We start from the raw sequence: 25023 nt of genomic DNA on the forward strand, positions 1-25023 counted from the left end.
GGGAGTGGTTGAGCTGTGTATAGACACCGGGGGTGGTTGAGCTGTGTATAGACACCGGGGGTGGTTGAGCTGTGTAAAGACACCGGGGATGATTGAGCTGTGTATAGACACCGGGAGTGGTTGAGCTGTGTAAAGACACCGGGAGTGGTTGAGCTGTGTATAGACACCGGGAGTGGTTGAGCTGTGTATAGACACCGGGGGTGGTTGAGCTGTGTATAGACACCGGGGGTGGTTGAGCTGTGTATAGACACCGGGGTGGTTGAGCTGTGTATAGACACCGGGGTGGTTGAGCTGTGTATAGACACCGGGGTGACACCGGGGTTTGAGCTGTGTATAGACACCGGGGTGGTTGAGCTGTGTATAGACACCGGGGGTGGTTGAGCTGTGTATAGACACCGGGGGTGGTTGAGCTGTGTATAGACACCGGGGGTGGTTGAGCTGTGTAAAGACACCGGGGGTGGTTGAGCTGTGTAAAGACACCGGGGTGGTTGAGCTGTGTATAGACACCGGGGTGGTTGAGCTGTGTAAGACACCGGGGTGGTTGAGCTGTGTAAAGACACCGGGGGTTGGCTTGAGACACCGGGGTGGTAAAGACACCGGGGGTGGTTGAGCTGTGTAAAGACACCGGGGGTGGTTGAGCTGTGTAAAGACACCGGGGGTGGTTGAGCTGTGTAAAGACACCGGGGGTGGTTGAGCTGTGTAAAGACACCGGGGGTGGTTGAGCTGTGTAAAACAGAGCGGAGACAACAGAAGAAGAGAAGTTCACTCAGGAACTGGCTAGTCATAAAATGGCATGTTAATGTGTGTGCAGACATCTACAAGCATGGGAGAAAGCGGAAAAAAACCTACATAAAATAATCATTAGTCAGAACTTGAGGGCGTTGGAACAGTGGAGTCGAATATCATGTCAAAGATAACAAAATGTGAGTAAGTAGTTAATTAGTGTGTAGTTAATGAATACAGAGCCCTTACTGTAGTCTTAACACACAGAAACCTGCCTCAGTATTTAAAACACTGGAAGTCCCATCTCTGCTGTTATACATAGCCCAGATGAAAATAAGTGCCGTGGACTTGTAGAATCATGGAAACCGCATTATATTTGATTTTGAATCTGGACAACAAATATAAAAGGGGGCGGGCTCCCACAGCAGAGATAGGAAACACAGTGAAAAAATAAACATATTTTTCTTAGAGGTTAAAAGCAAAGTGGAAACCAGGCTGAGCCTCAAGAAACTGGTTCCCATTTGAAGTCCAGTCATTTGGTAGAACGAGGGGGAGATGTACTGTATGTTGTTACAAGAGGTGAACACAAGTAAAAAAAGGACCAGAGCATGTGACAGGAAAAGGAAGTAGTTAGCTCAGAACAGGAAGTGGGCTTGTTTCTGTGTGGTGAGCTGACTAGTTGTCCGGTGGTGAGGACCCCAGTGGTCAGGAGGTGAAGGAGTGGGCGTGGCCGGGGACATCCGAGGGAGTTGTTAAGGGGGCAAAGAGCCTGGTCTTAGCCTCTCCTTCTGCCCTCTCCTACTCCACAGAGAGCTGGCTCCAGACCGTCTTCCTGTCTCTCTCTCCACACTCCTTCCATGGTCATAATGCTCTCTCTCTTTCTTTCTCCAGATCTCTCCGTTTTATCTCTAGGTGTAATGTTTTGGCCCCCTACAGATCTGTTTTATCTATCTGTAATGGTTTGGCCCCCTCTAGATCTATCCATTTTATTTCTAGGTGTAATGGTTTGGCTCCATCCAGATCTATATGTGGTATCTCTAGGTGTAACGGTTTGGCACCCTACAGATCTATCCGTTTTATCTCTAGATGTAATGGTTTGGCCCCCTCCAGATCTATCCGTTTTATCTCTAGATGTAATGGTTTGGCCCCCTCCAGATCTATCCGTTTTATCTCTAGGTGTAATGGTTTGGTCCCATCCAGATCTATCGGTTTTATCTCTAGGTGTAATGGTTTGGCCTCCTCCAGATTTGTTTTATCTCTAGGTGTAATGGTTTGGCCTCCTCCAGATTTGTTTTATCTCTAGGTGTAATGGTTTGGTCCCATCCAGATCTATCGGTTTTATCTCTAGGTGTAATGGTTTGGCCCCCTCCCCGGCGTGCTGACTGCACCTGCAGGACAACAGAATAGAGGGAGGGGAACCGCAGGAGGACCGTACAGCAACCAACAGGGGGGAAGTAGAGGTCTAGTTCTGTTTCTTGGACCCCTCGTCGCCGTAACTGGAGCCTGTCTTCTTTACCTCGGTGACACCGATCAGGCGCCGGATGGCTATGGAGGCTGAAGAGGACCAAAAAGAAAAAAACAGAGATGGCCCAAATCTCAAGAGGCAAAAAAAAAAAACTCACAAAATGATAATATTTACTGACATGTAACTTTGTTTTCAGGACCTATACACATTAGTCAACATTTCAGTTACATTCATGTGTATGTTGGAGTTAGCTACTGCATAAAGCTCATTGTTATTGGATCAAGGTCCCATGCCAAGGCAACAGTGGAGAGGAAGTGCTTGCGGCTGTTGTGTACCCTCTTACTCACCTACGATGAGGAAGAGGCTGAAGCCGAGGATGAGGAGGGGGGAGCCGCTGACCACCACCCCGCAGGCGAAGTTGATGAGGGGTGAGAGCAGCAGGGCCGCCCAGAACAGGAAGTTGAGTAGCGTCCACAACCGGCGAGGAGGGGTGATGGTGGGACCCGGGAAAGTGCCCTCTTTATGGTAGTGCTCCTGCAAAGCATCCTGGAGAGAGACAATGTCAAGGTACAGTAGGTGGCTACTACCAAACCTGGTAAAACATTGTGCTGTTACTTCAAAATAAAGGTAGGTATAACTCATCTGATATGAGTTTATATGTCTGACTTCTACAGGAAAGAAAGCATCTCTACATTTAACACTATTCAGTTAAACCTCAAGCACCAAAAGAGCCTTACCTTCTCCTGGTAGAGTTTATGAAGCCAGTTGGCACACTCCTTCTCATCCTCTGGGATCTCCTCTACAGGGAACCGCCTGCAGGCCAGAGAAGAGGAGACAGGCAGTCAACACAATGCAGGAGATAGCAGGGGGGTCTGCTATGACAACAGAATGCAGGAGAATGAGCGTCTGCTGCGGCAACAGAATGCAGGAGAATGAGCGTCTACTGCGGCAACAGAATGCAGGAGAATGAGCGCCTGCTGCGGCAACAGAATGCAGGAGAATGAGCGTCTGCTGCGGCAACAGAATGCAGGAGAATGAGCGTCTGCTGTGGCAACAGAATGCAGGAGAATGAGCGTCTGCTGTGGCAACAGAATGCAGGAGAATGAGCGTCTGCTGTGGCAACAGAATGCAGGAGAATGAGCGTCTGCTGTGGCAACAGAATGCAGGAGAATGAGCGTCTGCTGTGGCAACAGAATGCAGGAGAATGAGTGTCTGCTGTAGCAACAGAATGCAGGAGAATGAGCGCCTGCTGTAGCAACAGAATGCAGGAGAATGAGCGTCTGCTGTAGCAACAGAATGCAGGAGAATGAGCGTCTGCTGTAGCAACAGAATGCAGGAGAATGAGTGCCTGCTGTAGCAACAGAATGCAGGAGAATGAGTGTCTGCTGTAGCAACATCTCACCACCAGGGAGCAAACTGACTCAAGGTTCAGATGGGGGTTCCTCATACAGTAAAAGTAGGACTGGGCCATAAAACAAGCGTCTGTTTTTGCCACACCAGGCTACTTTTCCCATTTAACCTCACACAGGGCTCATTCATGCAGGCTACTTTTCCCGTTGAACCTCACACAGGGCTCACTCATGCAGGCTACTTTTCCCATTGAACCTCACACAGGGCTCATTCATGCAGGCTACTTTTCCCGTTGAACCTCACACAGGGCTCATTCATGCAGGCTACTTTTCCCATTTAACTCACACAGGGCTCATTCATGCAGGCTACTTTTCCCGTTGAACCTCACACAGGGCTCATTCATGCAGGCTACTTTTCCCGTTGAACCTCACACAGGGCTCACTCATGCAGGCTACTTTTCCCATTGAACCTCACACAGGGCTCATTCATGCAGGCTACTTTTCCCATTGAACCTCACACAGGGCTCATTCATGCAGGGGAGGTGTCTTGATCTGCCATCTAATAAAAAAGACAATGAAACAGAGCCTTTGAAGGTCTCTCAATGTTGTTATTCAAATGGTTTGTTTTTACACGACGCAATTAGAGATATGCAGGGCTGAAAGAAGAAAGGAAATCCCATGACTGACAATTTCAGTTGATCTCAGATCAATCGTCTGGGCTCAAGTTAATAACCTCCCCTTTCATGTCAGGAAGTCATGACCATCATGCATTTAGGCAGAGGATCATTTTGTGCATGTATCAAACTGTGAGTTTGGCCAATTCCCGTCCCCTGATCACGGGGTCTTCCCCGGGATCATTTTTATGAAGGACTGAGAAACTCAGTTCTGTTTACTTTTTAAATGGGACATTATACTCCAAAATTAAATTTAAATTAAATCATGCTGACACCATCTAAAATATAATTTCCACCTCTAGAAATGGGCCTCAATATGCATGTCAGTTGGGAGTCCCAATCATGGCCTATGGGAGTCCCAATCACGGCCGGTTGTGATACAGCCTGGAATCGAACCAGGGTCTGTAGCGACGCCTCTAGCACTGAGATGCAGTGCCTTAGACCGCTGCGCTACTCGGGAGCCCCCCAACTCCCTGTAAGAGTTGAGGTCTCTCTGTAATCTTACAGTATAGTGTCCTCCCTGTAAGAGTTGAGGTCTCTCTGTAATCTTACTGTATAGTGTCCTCCCTGTAAGAGTTGAGGTCTCTATGTAATCTTATAGTAGTGTCCTCCCTGTAAGAGTTGAGGTCTCTATGTAATCTTACAGTATAGTGTCCTCCCTGTAAGAGTTGAGGTCTCTCTGTAATCTTACAGTATAGTGTCCTCCCTGTAAGAGTTGAGGTCTCTCTGTAATCTTACAGTATAGTGTCCTCCCTGTAAGAGTTGAGGTCTCTATGTAATCTTACAGTATAGTGTCCTCCCTGTAAGAGTTGAGGTCTCTATGTAATCTTATAGTATAGTGTCCTCCCTGTAAGAGTTGAGGTCTCTATGTAATCTTACAGTCTCCCTCTGAGGTCTCTATGTAATCTTACAGTATAGTGTCCTCCCTGTAAGAGTTGAGGTCTCTATGTAATCTTACAGTATAGTGTCCTCCCTGTTACAGTATTAGTGTCCTCCTGTAAGAGTTGAGGTCTCTAATGTAGGTCTTACTATGTAATCTTACAGTATAGTGTCCTCCCTGTAAGAGTTGAGGTCTCTATGTAATCTTACAGTATAGTGTCCTCCCTGTAAGAGTTGAGGTCTCAGTATAGTGTCCTCCCTGTAAGAGTTGAGGTCTCTATGTAATCTTACAGTATTAGTGTCCTCCCTGTAAGAGTTGAGGTCTCTCTGTAATCTTACAGTATAGTGTCCTCCCTGTAAGAGTTGAGGTCTCTATGTAATCTTACAGTATTAGTGTCCTCCCTGTAAGAGTTGAGGTCTCTCTGTAATCTTACAGTGTAGCTGATGTTGTAACAGAAGCCTGATACTAACCCTGGTATTTAATGATGGTCTCCGGGATATGAGTCAGAGTCATGCTTTTCCCTGCAGCTTTTCTGTGACCTCACTGCCCTCTCTCCCTCTCACTCCTCCTGTCTTCACCCATGTGTGTTGGTTAGGACAGAACACGACTACCCCAGCAGCATTACCCATGTGTGTTGGTTAGGACAGAACATGACTACCCCAGCAGCATTACCCATGCGTGTTGGTTAGGACATGACTACCCCAGCAGCATTACCCATGCGTGTTGGTTAGGACATGACTACCCCAGCAGCATTACCCATGTGTGTTGGTTAGGACATGACTACCCCAGCAGCATTACCCATGTGTGTTGGTTAGGACAGGACATGACTATCCCAGCAGCATTACCCATGTGTGTTGGTTAGGACAGAACACGACTACCCCAGCAGCATTACCCATGTGTGTTGGTTAGGACAGGACTACCCCAGCAGCATTACCCATGTATGTTGGTTAGGACATGACTACCCCAGCAGCATTACCCATGTATGTTGGTTAGGACATGACTACACCAGCAGCATTACCCATGTGTGTTGGTTAGGACAGAACATGACTACCCCAGCAGCATTACCCATGTGTGTTGGTTAGGACAGAACATGACTACCCCAGCAGCATTACCCATGTGTGTTGTTTAGGACAGGACATGACTACCCCAGCAGCATTACCCATGTGTGTTGGTTAGGACAGAACATGACTACCCCAGCAGCATTACCCATGTGTGTTGGTTAGGACAGAACATGACTACCCCAGCAGCATTACCCATGTGTGTTGGTTAGGACATGACTACCCCAGCAGCATTACCCATGCGTGTTGGTTAGGACATGACTACCCCAGCAGCATTGCCCATGCGTGTTGGTTAGGACATGACTACCCCAGCAGCATTACCCATGCGTGTTGGTTAGGACAGAACATGACTACCCCAGCAGCACAAGACTTCAGCTGAGTTAAGCAGTCCATTGTCTCTCTCTGATAAACACCAATGTGCTTGGAACAGTGCCAACGGGGCTAACAGAGCATCATGGGCTTCCATTCTAAACAGTCCCAGTAATAATCACAGGGTCGTATCTATTGATCTGTTCCCACCTGATTCTCATATCTGCCATGTATTTCTTGCCGTTGATGATGCCCAGCAGAGTGGGGACTTGGTGGTCTTTAAAGTTCAGTGTGACGTCATACACAGCAGACACTAAAAACAGAAGATGACAGACACAAGAACAGAAAATCAGTGTGTGTGTGTGTGTGTGTGTGTGTCGGGTTCACCCCAGGATGTTTTTAAAAGGTGGTGCTGCAAAGTACAGTGTTTTTGAACAGCTGTAACTGACATTTTCTGCAATCTAGAGCAAAAAAAACAAACCTATTAGGGTATGGTGCCGGGCCTTAAATGATAAAACATTAAAATATGTACAAGGGGGCGCGGCCAGACATTACAAGGGGGCGCGGCCAGACATCACAAGGTGACGCGGCCAGACATCACAAGGTGGCGCGGCCAGACATCACAAGGTGGCGCGGCCAGACATCACAAGGGGGCGCGGCCAGACATTACAAGGGGGCGCGGCCAGACATCACAAGGGGGCGCGGCCAGACATCACAAGGTGACGCGGCCAGACATCACAAGGTGACGCGGCCAGACATCACAAGGTGGCGCGGCCAGACATCACAAGGTGGCGCGGCCAGACATCACAAGGTGGCGCGGCCAGACATCACAAGGGGGCGCGGCCAGACATCACAAGGGGGCGCGGCCAGACATCACAAGGTGGCGCGGCACCCTTCTTCCATTCTTCGGGGAGAACCCTGGTGTGTGTGTGTGTGTGTGTGTGTGTGCTTGAATGCATGCCACACCTGTGCCCTGGAGGCATTTGAGTGCGGTGGTGAAGCCTTTGGTTCTGGGCAGCAGGTGGTATTTGAGCTTGGGCAGGCCTTTACTCTCTGCCACTTCCATACTGATCTGGTGCTTCTTCTCTGTGAAGCGAGTGCCTTCACAGTACAGCAGGAACTACAGAGAGAGAGTAAGAAAGAGAGAGCGAGATACATTGAGCTTAAAAAAAAAACACACTAAGACAAACAAAGTTTTAAAAATACAAACAGATAGACAAGACGCACACAACAGGTTTAGACAACACTCCCAAACCAGTTAAGGCTACGCAGAATACTGCCCCCTTTGGAGGAATTGCGTGCCCATAGTAAACTGAAAAACAATCTGTCCAAAATTGATAATATATGCATATAATAATTATTATTGGATAGAAAACACTCTAAAGCTTCTAAAACCATTTGAAATATGTCTGTAAGTACAGCAGAACTCACAGGGCAGCCAATCTCCCAAACTATTTCTCTCATCAGGAAAGTTGGGCCAACTTTGACGTCATCGCCCCCATCCTTCCCAACCAGCTATGGATCTGGGAATATTTATGTTGTAATTTTGTGTTTCTGTTGACTCCAACATAGCGGAGAAATATTGCTTATGTCTGAGCGCCGTCTCAGATTATTGAAAAATGAACGATTTCTGTAACGTTAAAAAGAAATGTGACAAAGCGATTGCATTAAGAAGCAGTGTATCTTTCTAACTATATGTAGAACATGTATATTTAGTCAAAGTTTATGATGTGTATTGCTGTTATCTGGCGGAGTTATATATAATTTCTCCGGACATTGTTTCGCATTTTCTGAACATGGCGTCAATGTAAACGTTGATTTATGGATATAAATGGCATATTATTGAAAAAAACAAATGTACTGTGTAACATGTCCTATTACTGTCATCTGATGAAGATTTTCAAAAGGTTAGTGAATTATTTTTCTTTTAATCCTGCGTTTGTGATTGCATCTTTTGTTCGACAAAATGGCTATATATTGGCTGTGTCTTTGGTGGTGGTTTGACATAAATATGTGCTATGTTTTCGCCGTAAAACATTTTAGAAATCTGACTCGCTGGGTAGATGAACAAGGTGTTTATCTTTCATTTGAGCTATTGGACTTGTTAATGTGTGGAGGTTAAATATTTCTAAGAATATTTTTGAGTTGAGCGTAGGGGGGGGGGGGGGGTGCCCTAGGGGAACGTGGTAGCGTGAACAAGTTAAGGTGGCCTCCTCTCATCTCTGTCCCTATCAAACTCCCCAGCAGGGCCATGGTGAGTTACAGATCAAGTGCATCTCCATTAAAATCTACTCTAAATAAAGTCCTCATCTTATCTCAATCTCCATGGGGGCTGTGCTTTGGCAAAATGGGTGGGGTTATATTCTGCCTGTTTGGCCCTGTCCGGGGTATCGTTGGACGGGGCCACAGTGTCTCCCGACCCCTCCAGTCTCAGCCTCCAGTATTAACGCTGAAATAGTTTGTGTGTCGGGGGGCTAGGGTCAGTTTGTTATATCTGGAGTATTTATCCTGTCTTATCCGGTGTCCTGTGTGAATTTAAGTATGCTCTCTTTAATTCTCTCTTTCTTTCTCTCTCTCTCTCTGGGGACCTGAGCCATAGGACCATGCCTCAGGACTACCTGACCTGATGACTCCTTGCGGTCCCCAGTCCACCTGTTCGTGCTGCTGCTCCAGTTTCAACTGTTCTGCCTGCGGCTGTGGAACCCTGACCTTTTCACCGGACGTGCTACCTGTCCCAGAACTGCTGTTTTCAACTCTCTACAGACAGCAGGAGAGGTAGAGATACTCTGAATGATCGGCTATGAAAAGCCAACTGACATTTACTCCTGAGGTGCTGACCTGTTGCACCCTCTACAACCACTGTGATTATTATCATCTGACCCTGCTGGTCATCTAGGCCATGTTCTGTTATAATCTCCACCTGGCACAGCCAGAGAGGACTGGCCACCACTCATAGTCTGGTTCCTCTCTACGTTTCTTCCTTTCTAGGGAGTTTTTCCTAGCCTCTGTGCTTTTACACCTGCATTGCTTGCCATTTGGGGTTTTAGGCTGGGTTTCTGTACAGCACTTTGTGACATCAGCTGATGTAAGGGCTTTATAAATACATTTGAATTTAGAGTGGGCACAGCATTAACAGACCCAAGGTCTTCCATTTAGAGTGGGCACAGCATTAACAGACCCAAGGACTTCCATTTAGAGTGGGCACAGCATTAACAGACCCAAGGACTCCATTTGGGCACAGTAAACACTCAACATGACCTGTCCCCGTGTCAAAGTTGACCTGTCCCCGTGTCAGAGTTGACCTGTCCCAGTGTCAAAGTTGACCTGTCCCCGTGTCAGAGTTGACCTGTCCCCGTGTCAGAGTTGACCTGTCCCCGTGTCAGAGTTGACCTGTCCCCGTGTCAGAGTTGACCTGTCCCCGTGTCAGAGTTGACCTGTCCCCATGTCAGAGTTGACCTGTCCCCATGTCAGAGTTGACCTGTCCCCGTGTCAGAGTTGACCTGTCCCCGTGTCAGAGTTGACCTGTCCCCGTGTCAGAGTTGACCTGTCCCCGTGTCAGAGTTGACCTGTCCCCGTGTCAAAGTTGACCTGTCCCCGTGTCAAAGTTGACCTGTCCCCGTGTCAAAGTTGACCTGTCCCCGTGTCAAAGTTGACCTGTCCCCGTGTCAAAGTTGACCTGTCCCCGTGTCAAAGTTGACCTGTCCCCGTGTCAAAGTTGACCTGTCCCCGTGTCAGAGTAGAGTTGGTGGGGGGTTTTCGAGGGGTCACTTAATTAGCCGAAGTCCTCTGGTAGTTCCTGGTAACCGCTAACAAGCGTCAGACGTGGAATCTGCAGCCCAAGCGACAGCACGTGTCTAAACCTCTCTAAAGAGCCTTTAGGAAGAAGGCCAGAATCACACTGACCTACATTCCCGTGGTGTCTCGGCCAGTTGAATAGCACCAGAGATACAGTAACCAGACCTGATCGGGACAAGACTGAACTCCTGGACCTAGTCCAATGACTTGTTATAACAGACTGAAGCTAGGTGCGCAAGGATAAATCCTGTGTGTAGATTCACTGCCATCTGGGCCTAATGTACAATGTATTTTCAGTGTTTCAAATGGCTGTTAAGAGCCGACTGAATGACAAGAATTTGAACAATCTTGGCCAGGATAGAGAAATGTAGCCCTATGACTAAGGAGCCTGAGTAATCTGGGCCAGGATAGAGAAATGTAGCCCTATGACTAAGGAGCCTGAGTAATCTGGGCCAGGATAGAGAAATGTAGCCCTATAACGAAGGAGCTATACTCACCCACATAAACTCAGGGTAGTCTCTGAGTCTTTCTAGCCCTCTGAACACGGTCTCTCGGTCCTCCTCCCACTTCCTCTTACAGAACACGATCTCCAGGAAATACCAGGTCCAGCCAATCAGAGGCACCTTCAGCAGCTCGTGTTTGGCCAGCACCTTGGAACTCTGGGTAAACAAACATGGATCATCAGGTCAGAAAAAAGGGAGAGATGTGAAGAACGCCGGTCCACCTCAATGGTCTACAGTGGCTCCCTCAACTACTGTCCTGTTGATCTGCACTGAAAACAAGGGACAAGTCAACAGGACAGGCCAATAGAGTGACAGAGAATTGGAGCGAGCCAGTGAGGGTTGGATATCATTACTGACCCCTAGGACTCCGTATCGCTCACAGATAGTCCAGCCGCACAGGAAGTCAATCTCATAGTTGTGGTTGAGGATGATGATGACGTGTTCCTTGCCGAACTTGTCCACCGTGGCCTGATCTGTGTAGAGGGTGCACTGTGTTCCCGACCACCACTCCAGCAGCATCACCAGCTCTGTACAGGACAACAGGGTCAACACAGTCACATCTATTCACAGCTCTCTGGTCAACTTTACCCCACCAAGATCCTTGTTGGATCGAAACATTGTCCATAAAAAAAGGTGCCGTCACCACTAAATCTACTCTGTCAACATCAGGACACAACTTGCTTTCTATTACACAGTCTCATACAAAACAACTCCATGGCCAGAAATAGAAATGATTGCCTCTACTAGTCAACTGAGTCACAGTTGTCAATATCACAAGATCCATTCTGTTACAAGTTCTCCCTTTGAGGTGTGACAAATAAACTTCATATTATACACACAACGCATTACATACTAACGAGGTCACACCAGGATCTCACAAATACCTAGTCAAACACACACCCATACACATCAGGATCTTACACAGACAAGGGACAATTGCAGCGTGGTGACTCACGGCTCCAGAGGGAGTAGGAGAGCCTGGTGTTGATCCTGCGGTACAGCTGCTTGTCGATAGGCCACAGGACGCATGTCAACAACTGGATGAAGTTGATGAGGAGGCCGCTCACCACGAACACAAAACCCAGGAGGAGCTGCAGAACAAACTGGGTCTTCAGGTAAGCTACCAGGCCCATGGCTGCTGCTACTACTGAGGAGCACTCCTCTCCTCTGCACACTACGACAACCTGGGAGAGGGGAGAGGAGAGGGTGGGTGCAGGAGGAAGGAGAGAGGCAGGGAGGAGAAGGTAGGTAAGATAAAAGGTGTCATGGAGAAAGAAAGACATTAAAAAAGAACAGAAGAGGAGAAATTGGTCAAAAACGAAACAAAGCCCAGGATGCTACATTAGATGTGGTTGTAAATGCAGAAATGAAGCCCAGGATGCTACATTAGATGTGGTTGTAAATGCAGAAATGAAGCCCAGGTGGCTACATTAGATGTGGTTGTAAATGCAGAAATGAAGCCCAGGTTGCTACATTAGATGTGGTTGTAAATGCAGAAACGAAGCCCAGGTGGCTACATTAGATGTGGTTGTAAATGCAGAAATGAAGCCCAGGTTGCTACATTAGATGTGGTTGTAAATGCAGAAATGAAGCCCAGGTTGCTACATTGGATGTGGTTGTAAATGCAGAAATGAAGCCCAGGTTGCTACATTGGATGTGGTTGTAAATGCAGAAATGAAGCCCAGGTTGCTACATTGGATGTGGTTGTAAATGCAGAAATGAAGCCCAGGTTGCTACATTAGATGTGGTTGTAAATGCAGAAATGAAGCCCAGGTTGCTACATTGGATGTGGTTGTAAATGCAGAAATGAAGCCCAGGTTGCTACATTGGATGTGGTTGTAAATGCAGAAATGAAGCCCAGGTTGCTACATTGGATGTGGTTGTAAATGCAGAAATGAAGCCCAGGTTGCTACATTAGATGTGGTTGTAAATGCAGAAATGAAGCCCAGGTTGCTACATTGGATGTGGTTGTAAATGCAGAAATGAAGCCCAGGTTGCTACATTAGATGTGGTTGTAAATGCAGAAATTAAGCCCAGGTGGCTACATTGGATGTGGTTGTAAATGCAGAAATGAAGCCCAGGTGGCTACATTGGATGTGGTTGTAAAATGCAGAAATGAAGCCCAGGTTGCTACAAATCAAATCAAATTTTATTTGTCACATACACATGGTTAGCAGATGTTAATGCGAGTGTAGCGAAATGCTTGTGCTTCTAGTTCCGACAATGCAGTGATAACCAACAAGTAATCTAACTAACAATTCCAAAACTACTGTCTTATACACAGTGTAAGGGGATAAGGAATATGTACATAAGGATATATGAATGAGTGATGGTACAGAGCAGCATACAGTAGATGGTATCGAGTACAGTATATACATATGAGATGAGTATGTAGACAAAGTAAACAAAGTGGCATAGTTAAAGTGGCTAGTGACATAAGAATGCAGTCGATGATCTAGAGTACAGTATATACATATGCATATGAGATGAATAATGTAGGGTAAGTAACATTATATAAGGTAGCATTGTTTAAAGTGGCTAGTGATATATTTACATCATTTCCCATCAATTCCCATTATTAAAGTGGCTGGAGTTGGGTCAGTGTCAATGACAGTGTGTTGGCAGCAGCCACTCAATGTTAGTGATTGCTGTTTAACAGTCTGATGGCCTTGAGATAGAAGCTGTTTTTCAGTCTCTCGGTCCCAGCTTTGATGCACCTGTACTGACCTCGCCTTCTGGATGATAGCGGGGTGAACAGGCAGTGGTTCGGGTGGTTGATGTCCTTGATGATCTTTATGGCCTTCCTGTAACATCGGGTGGTGTAGGTGTCCTGGAGGGCAGGTAGTTTGCCCCGGTGATGCGTTGTGCAGACCTCACTACCCTCTGGAGAGCCTTACGGTTGAGGCGGAGCAGTTGCCGTACCAGGCGGTGATACAGCCCGCCAGGATGCTCTCGATTGTGCATCTGTAGAAGTTTGTGAGTGCTTTTGGTGACAAGCCGAATTTCTTCAGCCTCCTGAGGTTGAAGAGGCGCTGCTGCGCCTTCTTCACGACGCTGTCAGTGTGAGTGGACCAATTCAGTTTGTCTGTGATGTGTATGCCGAGGAACTTAAAACTTGCTACCCTCTCCACTACTGTTCCATCGATGTGGATAGGGGGTGTTCCCTCTGCTGTTTCCTGAAGTCCACAATCATCTCCTTAGTTTTGTTGACGTTGAGTGTGAGGTTATTTTCCTGACACCACACTCCGAGGGCCCTCACCCTCCCTGTAGGCCGTCTCGTCGTTGTTGGTAATCAAGCCTACCACTGTTGTGTCGTCCGCAAACTTGATGATTGAGTTGGAGGCGTGCGTGGCCACGCAGTCGTGGGTGAACAGGGAGTACAGGAGAGGGCTCAGAACGCACCCTTGTGGGGCCCCGTGTTGAGGATCAGCGGGGAGGAGATGTTGTTGCCTACCCTCACCACCTGTGGGCGGCCCGTCAGGAAGTCCAGTACCCAGTTGCACAGGGCGGGGTCGAGACCCAGGGTCTCGAGCTTGATGACGAGCTTGGAGGGTACTATGGTATTGAATGCCGAGCTGTAGTCGATGAACAGCATTCTCACATAGGTATTCCTCTTGTCCAGGTGGGTTAGGGCAGTGTGCAGTGTGGTTGAGATTGCATCGTCTGTGGACCTATTTGGGCGGTAAGCAAATTGGAGTGGGTCTAGGGTGTCAGGTAGGGTGGAGGTGATATGGTCCTTGACTAGTCTCTCAAAGCACTTCATGATGACGGAAGTGAGTGCTACAGGGCGGTAGTCGTTTAGCTCAGTTACCTTAGCTTTCTTGGGAACAGGAACAATGGTGGCCCTCTTGAAGCATGTGGGAACAGCAGAATGGTATAGGGATTGATTGAATATGTCCGTAAACACACCGGCCAGCTGGTCTGCGCATGCTCTGAGGGCGCGGCTGGGGATGCCGTCTGGGCCTGCAGCCTTGCGAGGGTTAACACGTTTAAATGTCTTACTCACCTCGGCTGCAGTGAAGGAGAGACCGCATGTTTTCGTTGCAGGCCGTGTCAGTGGCACTGTATTGTCCTCAAAGCGGGCAAAAAAGTGATTTAGTCTGCCTGGGAGCAAGACATCCTGTTCCGTGACTGGGCTGGGTTTCTTCTTGTAGTCCGTGATTGACTGTAGACCCTGCCACATGCCTCTTGTGTCTGACCTGTTGAATTGAGATTCCACTTTGTCTCTGTACTGACGCTTAGCTTGTTTAATAGCCTTGCGGAGGGAATAGCTGCATTGTTTATATTCGGACATATTACCAGACACCTTGCCCTGATTAAAAGCAGTGGTTCGCGCTTTCAGTTTCATGCGAATGCTGCCATCAATCCACGGTTTCTGGTTTGGGAATGTTTTTATCGTTGCTATGGGAACGACATCTTCGACGCACGTTCTAATGAACTCGCACACCGAATCAGCGTATTCGTCAATATTTCCATCTGACGGATGTGGTTGTAAATGCAGAAATGAAGCCCAGGTTGCTACATTGGATGTGGTTGTAAATGCAGAAATGAAGCCCAGGTTGCTACATTGGATGTGGTTGTAAATGCAGAAATGAAGCCCAGGTGGCTACATTGGATGTGGTTGTAAATGCAGAAATGAAGTCCAGGTTGCTACATTGGATGTGGTTGTAAATGCAGAAATGAAGCCCAGGTTGCTACATTGGATGTGGTTGTAAATGCAGAAATGAAGCCCAGGTTGCTACATTGGATGTGGTTGTAAATGCAGAAATGAAGCCCAGGTTGCTAGATGTGGTTGTAAATGCAGAAATGAAGCCCAGGTTGCTAGATGTGGTTGTAAATGCAGAAATGAAGCCCAGGTTGCTAGATGTGGTTGTAAATGCAGAAATGAAGCCCAGGTTGCTACATTGGATGTGGTTGTAAATGCAGAAATGAAGCCCAGGTTGCTACATTAGATGTGGTTGCTCAGAGAGAAGATTAAAGAAATCCATTTCAAAAAGGGAGGATGTTGGTTCTGAGAGTGATTTGAGAAGACATCAAAGTTTCTTTCATTCTTACCTAGCAAGGTGGGTTCTCTTTTATAAGTCCCTCTCGCACGGCCCTTCACTCAGTATTACAGATCTGAGACAGAGAGTGTCAGAGGTTAATATAAGGACAGGAGACAGACAAAGTCTACTGTAAACCATACAGTACGGTTGCACAACAGGAAGAGGTAACCAGGAAGCTGGTGTAGCCAACCTCATTACCAACCAGAATCTACTGAACTGGAAGCTATCAGAGACCAGAGGGGAAACTAAATCTTAATCTCACTAAATCTTTCTGGCAGAGCATGAGAATGTGCTATATTGTGTGTGTGCGCGTGCGTGTGTGTCACAGAAGAGTATGAGTATAGGTCCATCACAGACTGAAGTGACTGAGTGTTTGACAGACAAGGAGGATTACATTTTGTGTCACAGCAAATGCATGCGTTTCGGTGTGTGTGTGTGTGTGTGTACAGTGACTATCAGTCTTTGTGATTTAGACCAACGCTCACTCAAACAGAGCACTGAGTCACAACATCACGCAGCCCTCCAGTCCACCGTGACCTCCAGTGCAGGCTAGCCTGGTCCCGGATCGGTTTGTACTCCCCTGTCATTGCCAAGACAATTCCATTATGCAGCTGAAATCAGAAACAGATCAGTCTTCATGCACTGAAGACAGGATCAACTCTGAATACCAAGAGCTTCCTCTGCACACTCCACCTCTCCTTTTCATTCTATTACATCCCTCTATTCGACTAACTCCTTAACTCCTACTCATCCTCCCCTTCATCCCTCTAATCTCACATTCAACTTCCCATTACCTCTCCATCTCTTCACTTGTCTCTCATCTTTCCCTTCTGTTCTCCGAGGTGTTTAAGCTCTGGTTTGGGTTATAAGACCAGACAATGCCTGGAGGCTGCATGCTCTCATCTCATAGGGGATAGAATGTGACGTAAAGGTGTGTATCAGTGAGTATATCAGTGTATCTCAGAGGGAAAAGTATTTTGTTCCCTCACAGGACAGGACAACCACGTCGTCTCCATTTCTCAGGGACGATAAACACCAGCTAGCCAGATAGGGAGGAAGAGAGACAGAGATTGTGTGCAAGTGTGATGATATGTATGTCTGTTCGCGTGTAGAATAATTTGAACGAGTGGCAGAAATAGCAGACGGTCATTCCACCTCAAAAAGCACCAGAAATGGGACTTGGGCACCCACCATCTCAGACTGTTCTGTTAGAAACAGAAAAGATAAAACATTCCTGCAACATTATTCTGTTTAAATATAATTAGATCTCTGAGAAATGAATCTGGCTACACCCAAATTGGCCATTACATATGATAGGATTCACATAATATATATATATATATAGTACCTTGCTAGTGCTGCGTAGTCTAGCTCTCCTCTTCCCTGAGAGATATCATCATCATCACCTTCAGCTCCTGGCTTCAGCTAAATCAGACTTCTAAATACAGAAATGATTTCAGAACAATCTGAGATGGCGGGTTTGTCATGGCCTGCTGAAATGACATGGAACGACCCCAGAGTCTCTAGATGACAAACACGGTTCCTTCCGCAGTACAAATAAGTTCTAAGAATCGGTTGTCTTGCTCTGAGAAGGTCGCGGGTTGTCTTCTCACAGCTCTGAGAAGGTCGCGGGTTGTCTTCTCACAGCTCTGAGAAGGTCGCGGGTTGTCTTCTCACAGCTCTGAGAAGGTCGCGGGTTGTCTTCTCACAGCTCTGAGAAGGTCGCAGGTCTACTTGCTGTATTGAACCACCGGCTCCCGGGTGGGCGGAGCGGTTTAAGGCACTGCATCTCAGTGCTAGAGGCGTCACTGTAGACACCCTGGTTCGATGCCGGGCTGTATCACAACCGGCTGTGATCTGGAGTCCCATAGGGCGGCGCACAATTGGCCCAGCGTCATCCGGGTTAGGGGAGGGTTTGGCCGGGGTAGGCCATCATTGTAAAATAAGAAGTTGTTCTTAACGGACTTGCCTAGTTAAATAAAAGGTTAAACAAACAAAAAAAACATCACTGACCGAGTGTGAAGCTCCATGTTGAGGTTTGTCCACTACACAGCAGGTCATGGTGCTACTTGGCCTGTAAACAAATTCAAACAACCAGGGAACTCAAGGCTCATTTTTGTGTGGCTTACAAAGGTCTGGGAGGGAACTTAAGTGTTACCCTCACAATTGGCTTAGCTTAGATCACAGGGATAGGCCTAGATACCGTCGAATGTACAATAGAATGTCTGTCATTCTAGTAGATCAGGAGGGGACTACTAACAGGTGAATAATGGCACCGGAGGAAATGGCTGCCGTTTTAAGGTTTCCTAACCAGTTGTGCTATTATTGTGTATGTTTTTTTGCATTATTTGTAACTTATATTGTGCATAATGTTTCTGCCACCATCTCTTATGACCGAAAAGAGGTTCTAGATATCAGGACAGCGTTTACTCACCTCGTAATGGACAAAGTTTTTTTTTCTTTAACGAGGCAGACAAAGGATTTCCTTCAGACACCCGACAAGGCCCAAATCCCAGAGATTCGCAGGAGAAAGAGACAGAGATATCGGGGACGTAGGTCAGGGTGCCTTGTAAGGATCTGACGGAAAGTGGGTAATCTGCCACTACCATCCGTCCTATTAGAGTACACCACAATCAAAATAGACTAACTACGATCACAAATATCCTACCAACGGGACAATAATAAAAACTGTAATATTTTATTTTTCACCAAGTCGTGGCTGAACAACGACATACAGCTTGTGGGGTTTACGCTGCATCGGCAAGGTAGAACAGCCGCCTACGGTAAGTCAAGGGGTGGTGGTCTGTGTATATTTGTAAACAACAGCTAGTGCACAAAGTCTAATAGTAAGGACGTCTCAAGGTTTTGCTTGCCTGAGGTAGAACACACTATTTACCAAGAGAGTTTATCTTTATCCAGTCGAGCTAAATGACTTTATGCTCACGTCGTGGCAAGTAACACTGAGACATGCATGAGAGAATCAGCTGTTCCGGACGACTGTGTGAATACGCTCTCCACAGACGATGTGAGTAAGACATTTAAACAAGTCAACATTCACAGGGCCGCAGGGTCAAACCTGATTACCAGAACGTGTGCTCCGACCAACTGGCAAGTGTCTTCACTGACATTTTCAACCTCTCCCTGTCTGAGACTGTAATACAAACATGTTTCACGTAGACCACCATAGACCCTGTGCCCAAAGACACTAAGGTAACCTGCCTAAATGACTACCGGTCCGTAGCACTCACGTCTGTAGCCTGAAGTGCTTTGAAAGGCTGGTCATGGCTCACATCAACACCATTATCCCAGAAACCCTAGACCCACTCCAATTTGCATGCAGCCCCAACAGATGATGCAATCTCTATTGCACTCCACACTGCCCTTTCCCACCTGGGCAAAAGGAACACCTATGTGAGAATGCTATTCATTGACTACAGCTCAGCGTTCAACAAGTGCCCTCACAGGTCACCCCCAGGTGGTAAGGGTAGGTAGCAACACATCCGCCACGCTGATCCTCAACAGGGGGGACCCTTAGGCGTGCGTGCGCAGTCCCCTCCTGTACTCCCTGTTCACCCATGACTGCACAGCCAGGCACGACTCCAACACCATCATTAAGTTTACAGATGACACAACAGTGGTAGGCCTACAGGAAGGTCAGAGACCTGGCCGTGTGATACCAGGACAACAATTTCTCCCTCAATGTGATCAAGACAAAGAAGATGATTGTGGACTACAGGAACTGGAGGACCAAGCACGCCCCCATTCTCATCGACGGGGCTGTAGTGGAACAGGTTGAGAGCTTCAAGAACCTTGGTGTCCACATCAACAAACTAACATGGTCCAAGCACACCAAGACAGTCGTGAAGAGGGCACGACAAAGCCTATTCCCGCTCAGGAGACTGAAAGGATTTGGCATGGGTCCTCAGATCCTGACTGGTTGCATCACTGCCTGGTATGGCAACTGCTCGGCCTCAGACCGGAAGGCACTACAGAGGGTAGTGCGTACGGCCCAGTACATCACTGGGGCCAAGCTTCCTGCAATTCAGGACCTCTATACCAGGCGGTGTCAGAGGAAGGCCCTAAAAAAATTGTCAGACTCCAGCCACCCGTCATAGACTACCACACGGCAAGCGGTACCGGAGCGCCAAGTCTAGGTCTAAAAGGCTTAACAGCTTCTACCCCCAAGCCATAATACTCCTGAACAGCTAATCAAAGGGCTACCCAGACCCCTCTTTTACTCTGCTGCTACTGTTTATTATCTATGCATAGTCACTTTAACTCTACCTACATGTACATATTACCTCAATTACCTTGACTAACCGGTGCACATTGACTCTGTACCGGTACCCCTTGTATGTAGCCTGGCTATTGTTATTTTACTGCTGCCTTTTCATTATTTGTTACCTTGATTTTCTACTTAACACTTATTTTTCTTAAAACTTCTTAAAAGCATTGCTGGTTAAGGGCTTGTAAGTAAGCATTTCACTGTAAGGTCTACACCGGTTGTATTCCGCGCATGTGACAAATAACTAACATTTGATTTAGTGTGTCTGCTCTATCCAGAAGTGTCTGCTCATTATTTAAACCATGGCAATTAAATAACCCAACAGTAAATAGGGGTTCTAGTCCACATACTCCTTAGTGAGCAGCTCACATAGGCTACTGAGTGACTAGTCCACATACTCCTTAGTGAGCAGCTCACATAGGCTACTGAGTGACTAGTCCACATACTCCTTAGTGAGCAGCTCACATAGGCTACTGAGTGACTAGTCCACATACTCCTTAGTGAGCAGCTCACATAGGCTACTGAGTGACTAGTCCACATACTCCTTAGTGAGCAGCTCACATAGGCTACTGAGTGACTAGTCCACATACTCCTTAGTGAGCAGCTCACATAGGCTACTGAGTGACTAGTCCACATACTCCTTAGTGAGCAGCTCACATAGGCTACTGAGTGACTAGTCCACATACTCCATAGTGAGCAGCTCACATAGGCTACTGAGTGACTAGTCCACATACTCCTTAGTGAGCAGCTCACATAGGCTACTGAGTGACTAGTCCACATACTCCTTAGTGAGCAGCTCACATAGGCTACTGAGTGACTAGTCCACATACTCCTTAGTGAGCAGCTCACATAGGCTACTGAGTGACTAGTCCACATACTCCATAGTGGATTGGCTTCTTCACTGATAGGATTCCTAAATACTTTAAATTCCTCATAATGAATTAATAGTAGGCTACATTCACATCAGTAGCCAGCTGGCCCTTTGCACTAGGAGGAATCTTGGTACTGGTTCTTCCTCTTCAGACACGAGGTAGCCGAGCCAACTCGTTAGGTGACTACCCCGACAGCTGCTGAGTAGGGCCGGGCCCATGCCAGTACCGCAGTATTCCTTAGCATCGTTGCAAGGAAACAAAACACATAATATATTTAACTCCTTTAGGAAAACAGCCCTGACATTGTTGTCATCCAGAGTCAACATTTATTCATTTTCCAGGCTATAGAACAAAATATTTGACATATAACAGGGTTTTAAAGAACCAAAAAAGAGTTGCTTTATGTTTTTGCCATGGAAAAAAACATTGCGATAATGGTATTGTCACAGCCTATCTGAAGATTCCGTCTCGCTCTGGCTGGCCAGACACCATCTGGAACAAACAGAGTTACGACCATGACCCCAGAGGAAGGGAGAGTGGTGGGATACTGTTACAGAGACAGACTCTTCTCTCACACAGGCTGAAATGATCCCTTAGCCCCAATCCTGAGACACTTCTAAACCATGTGCTATAGATAATGTATTCAGAAAGCATGCACACCCATTGACTTTTTCCACATTCTGTGGGGTTACAAAGTTGGTTAGGACTTCACTAAGGTCACCGGTTGTAGTCATGAAATGACCTTCTCCTCTGCATGCAGCTTTCAAAGACTTGACCTCTCATGATGTATTGCTTTGTTTTTTTGATGCTCGAGGCACTTTGAGATTCTATGAAAAGCTCTATATAAAAATATTTAAAAATCATGTTAATGCCATATTGGTTAGGACTACCCCCACCCAATCATCTCAGATATAGGCCTACAGGAAAGGTCAAGCCCAGTGGTGTCCAAACATTAGGACTGTGTGTATCTGTGTGGGCCAAATTGGAATCTCAGTGGTAAGGCCCAGATGGTCCAGGCAGATGTAGGGGTGGATTTTGAGCATCTGTGAGAAACTGCCAGTCAAACCAGTGGGATAAAGAAAGCACGTGGTTGGGAATAGACACAAGACTGGGACCAGGTAGCCAAACAAGTCAATTCCTAGCCACTTTGAGAGAGACATCATTTGGGAGGGAATCTCCCCACGTCCCACCAGGTGAAATATAGAAAGGCATTGAAATGCAGTAATAAAATCACCTACATTCAGGGCATTAACCAGAGAGTATCAGAATGAGAGCTGCCTGTGTATGCTTGTAGTCAAAGCTTCCAACTGAGACCAAAGGACAAGGCTATGTGCTTTGAGGTGAGAGAAAGTAAAGAGCACGTTCTCTCTCTCTCACACACACACAGAGTTCAGGTGTGAACACTGGATCAATTTATTTTCCAACTCACTGCAATAAATATTGGAATAAAATGCTTCCGGTGTGCATTCGTGCACTTACAGTGAGAAAAAAATAAAATAATTGGATCACCTGAAAGAATCCACCCCCTTTGACATATTATCACATAGTTGCCATGGTAACAGACCCCGGTGTAACACACTAGGGTTATGGGTATTATATGTGATCTTTCTGCATCTTTAGCTTCCAGTTTCTCTTTCCCTCTCTACATCAGTCTGTCTTTCAAGTCAACCAGGGCTGAAAGGGAACAATGTAACACACCTTGTTCCAGGATCGGTTATCACTGCCTCAGGACTACCCTCAAAGCATCACATAGTAGGTCATCTCTATGCGAAGCAATACCAGTGGGATCCAACTCAAGTAAACAGCCAGCCTGAGCTCGGGCTCCACTCCAGCCTGAGCGTGAGCTCCACACCAGCCCCTCGCACATTCCTGGGAGAGGATGACAGACACTGGGTTAAAGTTGCGTAGGAAAAGAACTGCTGCCTGTCCTCGATCACCTGGCAGCAGGTTCACTGGGGGTTATGGTTATCTATTCTATTTAAAAATCAGTTTCAATTTTTGCCTGATTCTGTTCATTTACACCGCATTCCGTTTTTTCCTCTCCCAGGTATCTGTTTTCCCCCCATTTTTCAGGTTTCCGCTCTCCAAAACAATGCTTAAACCACATCAGGACACCACTTTTGAAATGTTGACCAATGTAAGAAATTTAGATTTTTGGGTATAGTTACCCTTTAATTTAACTGTGCCAGAGACGGGCTGGTCTGGATAGCGATATTTCTGTAGCACTCATGTGATTGCAGAGTTTGCAAAACAAATGACCACTGGTTTTATGCAAATAATCATGACTCCGTTCTGCCAGGTAGGCATAGGCTTTTGGGAAGCATTTCCATCTACCAGAAGACTGTTTATGACATTAGCATCATCACTAACGGCTACACAACGTGGTAGACACACACACACCCACACCTCTTCAGAAAGTTGCAGGAAAATACAGATCACTGATGCATTTAGTTCATGTCTTCAACACATTTAGTTCAATACATTTACTTCAATTTAACTTAAATAAATCAGAAATTAAATAAAGTAATAGATCAACTTGGGAAAATGTATGTATTTTCTAATACATTTAGTTGATTTCCTACTAAGCTATTCAAAGTAAAGGAGGCTCATCATATAGTCAGACTAAGCAGAGAGCAGAGCAACCCCTTGGGTTGAACATACAGTACCCGTGTCAAATTATGATTCACACAAGCAGGAGGCGAGAGACAGAAAGCCTGTCAAAGTACCACTGATGTGATGCACAGCTCAATAGGTGGTTCCGTTATCCTCATGACATGGGACACGTGGGGAGATGGGCACTGTCAGACAAATGCCTTGGCCCACTCCTTGAGGCTTGCTGTTGTGTCCAAAAACACTAATTTTGCTCAAAACATTTATCTACCCTAACACTTATTTAACTAGGCAAGTCAGATAAGAACAAATCCTTATTTATAATGACGGCCTACAGGGGAACAGTGGGTTAACTGCCTTGTTCAGGGGCAGAACGACAGATTTTTACCTCGTCAGCTCTGGGGTACGATTTAGCAACCTTCCGGTTACTGGCCCAATGCTCTAACCACTAGGCTACCTGTCGCCATGAAAGCTGAAATAAGTGATTTTTGGGGCGGCCCGATCAAATTCACATAGAAATGTGAGTGATAGATCAGTCACTCATTGAAGGAAAGTCTAAGAAGTGGTAAGTCTGTTCTGTGCTCTATTTCTGTTTCCCGTTCTTAAAATGTATTTTTTGCATCTTTTACTTTCAGATGTGCACACCAGTTTCAAAACAGCTGAAAACACAAAATTTTTGGTTATGTAAAATATATTTCACAGCGGTTTAGATGCTGCAATGATTTTCTACACTATAGTTGCTTGTTTTGTCAAAAACTGAAAATAGGCAAACTATTAAAATGCTAGCAACCGGGAAATAGCAGAGCGATATGACCATAGTGCACATTACTGCAGTCATTAGTGATATATTGTTTTAAAAACAGGAAAAGTTCAGAAATAGCTGGAGTGTGTCTTTACCTTTATTGTCCATAACTGTTGGTTACAAGACGATAGGATTATTGTGCCTGCCCTGTGTTTGTGTGGCTATGTCTTAGAGCGCAGTGAACAGGCTAGCTGTCCGTCTTGGCTCACCCTTTCAGTGTGCTTTCTAATTCACCACAAGGACATGCTTCGTAAACAACAGGTGTAGACTAACAGTGAAATACTTACCTTGCTTACTTACTTAGAAAAATAATAACAAGGAATAAATACACAATGAGTAAAGATAACTTGGCTATATACAGGGGGTATCAGTACTGAGTCAATGTGCAGGGGTACGAGGTAATTGAGGTAGATATGTACAGAAAGTGTCTGTTCTTTTGCCCATCTTAATTTTTTTTTTTTACTAGACACTTTGAGATATGGATTTTTCTTTGCAACTCTGCCTAGACGGCCAGCATCCCAGTCGCCTCTTCACTATTGACGTTGAGACTGGTTTTGCAGGTACTATTTAATGAAGCTGACAGTTGAGGACTTGTGAGGCATCCGTTTCTCAAACTAGACACTAATGTACTTGTCCTCTTGCTCAGTTGTGCA

At 46.3% G+C, this 25023-nt stretch overlaps 1 protein-coding gene across 3 annotated transcripts in view; it reads right to left on the bottom strand.

The window, feature by feature from the left end:
• Window positions 1-1597: 1597 nt before the first annotated feature.
• LOC115130461 (1-acyl-sn-glycerol-3-phosphate acyltransferase gamma-like) overlaps window positions 1598-25023 on the bottom strand; it is a 29426-nt gene continuing 6000 nt past the window's right edge. Inside the window, exons 2-10 of one of the 3 annotated variants that reach the window (XM_029661636.2) lie at window positions 15812-15874; window positions 11712-11940; window positions 11114-11283; window positions 10751-10912; window positions 7425-7578; window positions 6669-6771; window positions 2926-3001; window positions 2536-2734; window positions 1598-2277 (exon numbers count right to left, since the gene is read on the bottom strand). In XM_029661636.2, coding sequence (XP_029517496.1) covers window positions 2186-2277; window positions 2536-2734; window positions 2926-3001; window positions 6669-6771; window positions 7425-7578; window positions 10751-10912; window positions 11114-11283; window positions 11712-11889 — 1134 coding nt within the window. In that variant the 5' untranslated portion in view covers window positions 11890-11940; window positions 15812-15874 and the 3' untranslated portion in view covers window positions 1598-2185. Of the gene's footprint in view, window positions 2278-2535; window positions 2735-2925; window positions 3002-6668; window positions 6772-7424; window positions 7579-10750; window positions 10913-11113; window positions 11284-11677; window positions 11941-15811; window positions 15875-25023 lie in introns of those variants that run through there. The other 2 variants (XM_029661641.2, XM_029661650.2) reach the window with 2 other exon arrangements.

The sequence above is a fragment of the Oncorhynchus nerka genome, linkage group LG1 (genome assembly GCF_034236695.1).
Source record: "Oncorhynchus nerka isolate Pitt River linkage group LG1, Oner_Uvic_2.0, whole genome shotgun sequence".
NCBI lineage: Eukaryota > Metazoa > Chordata > Actinopteri > Salmoniformes > Salmonidae > Oncorhynchus > Oncorhynchus nerka.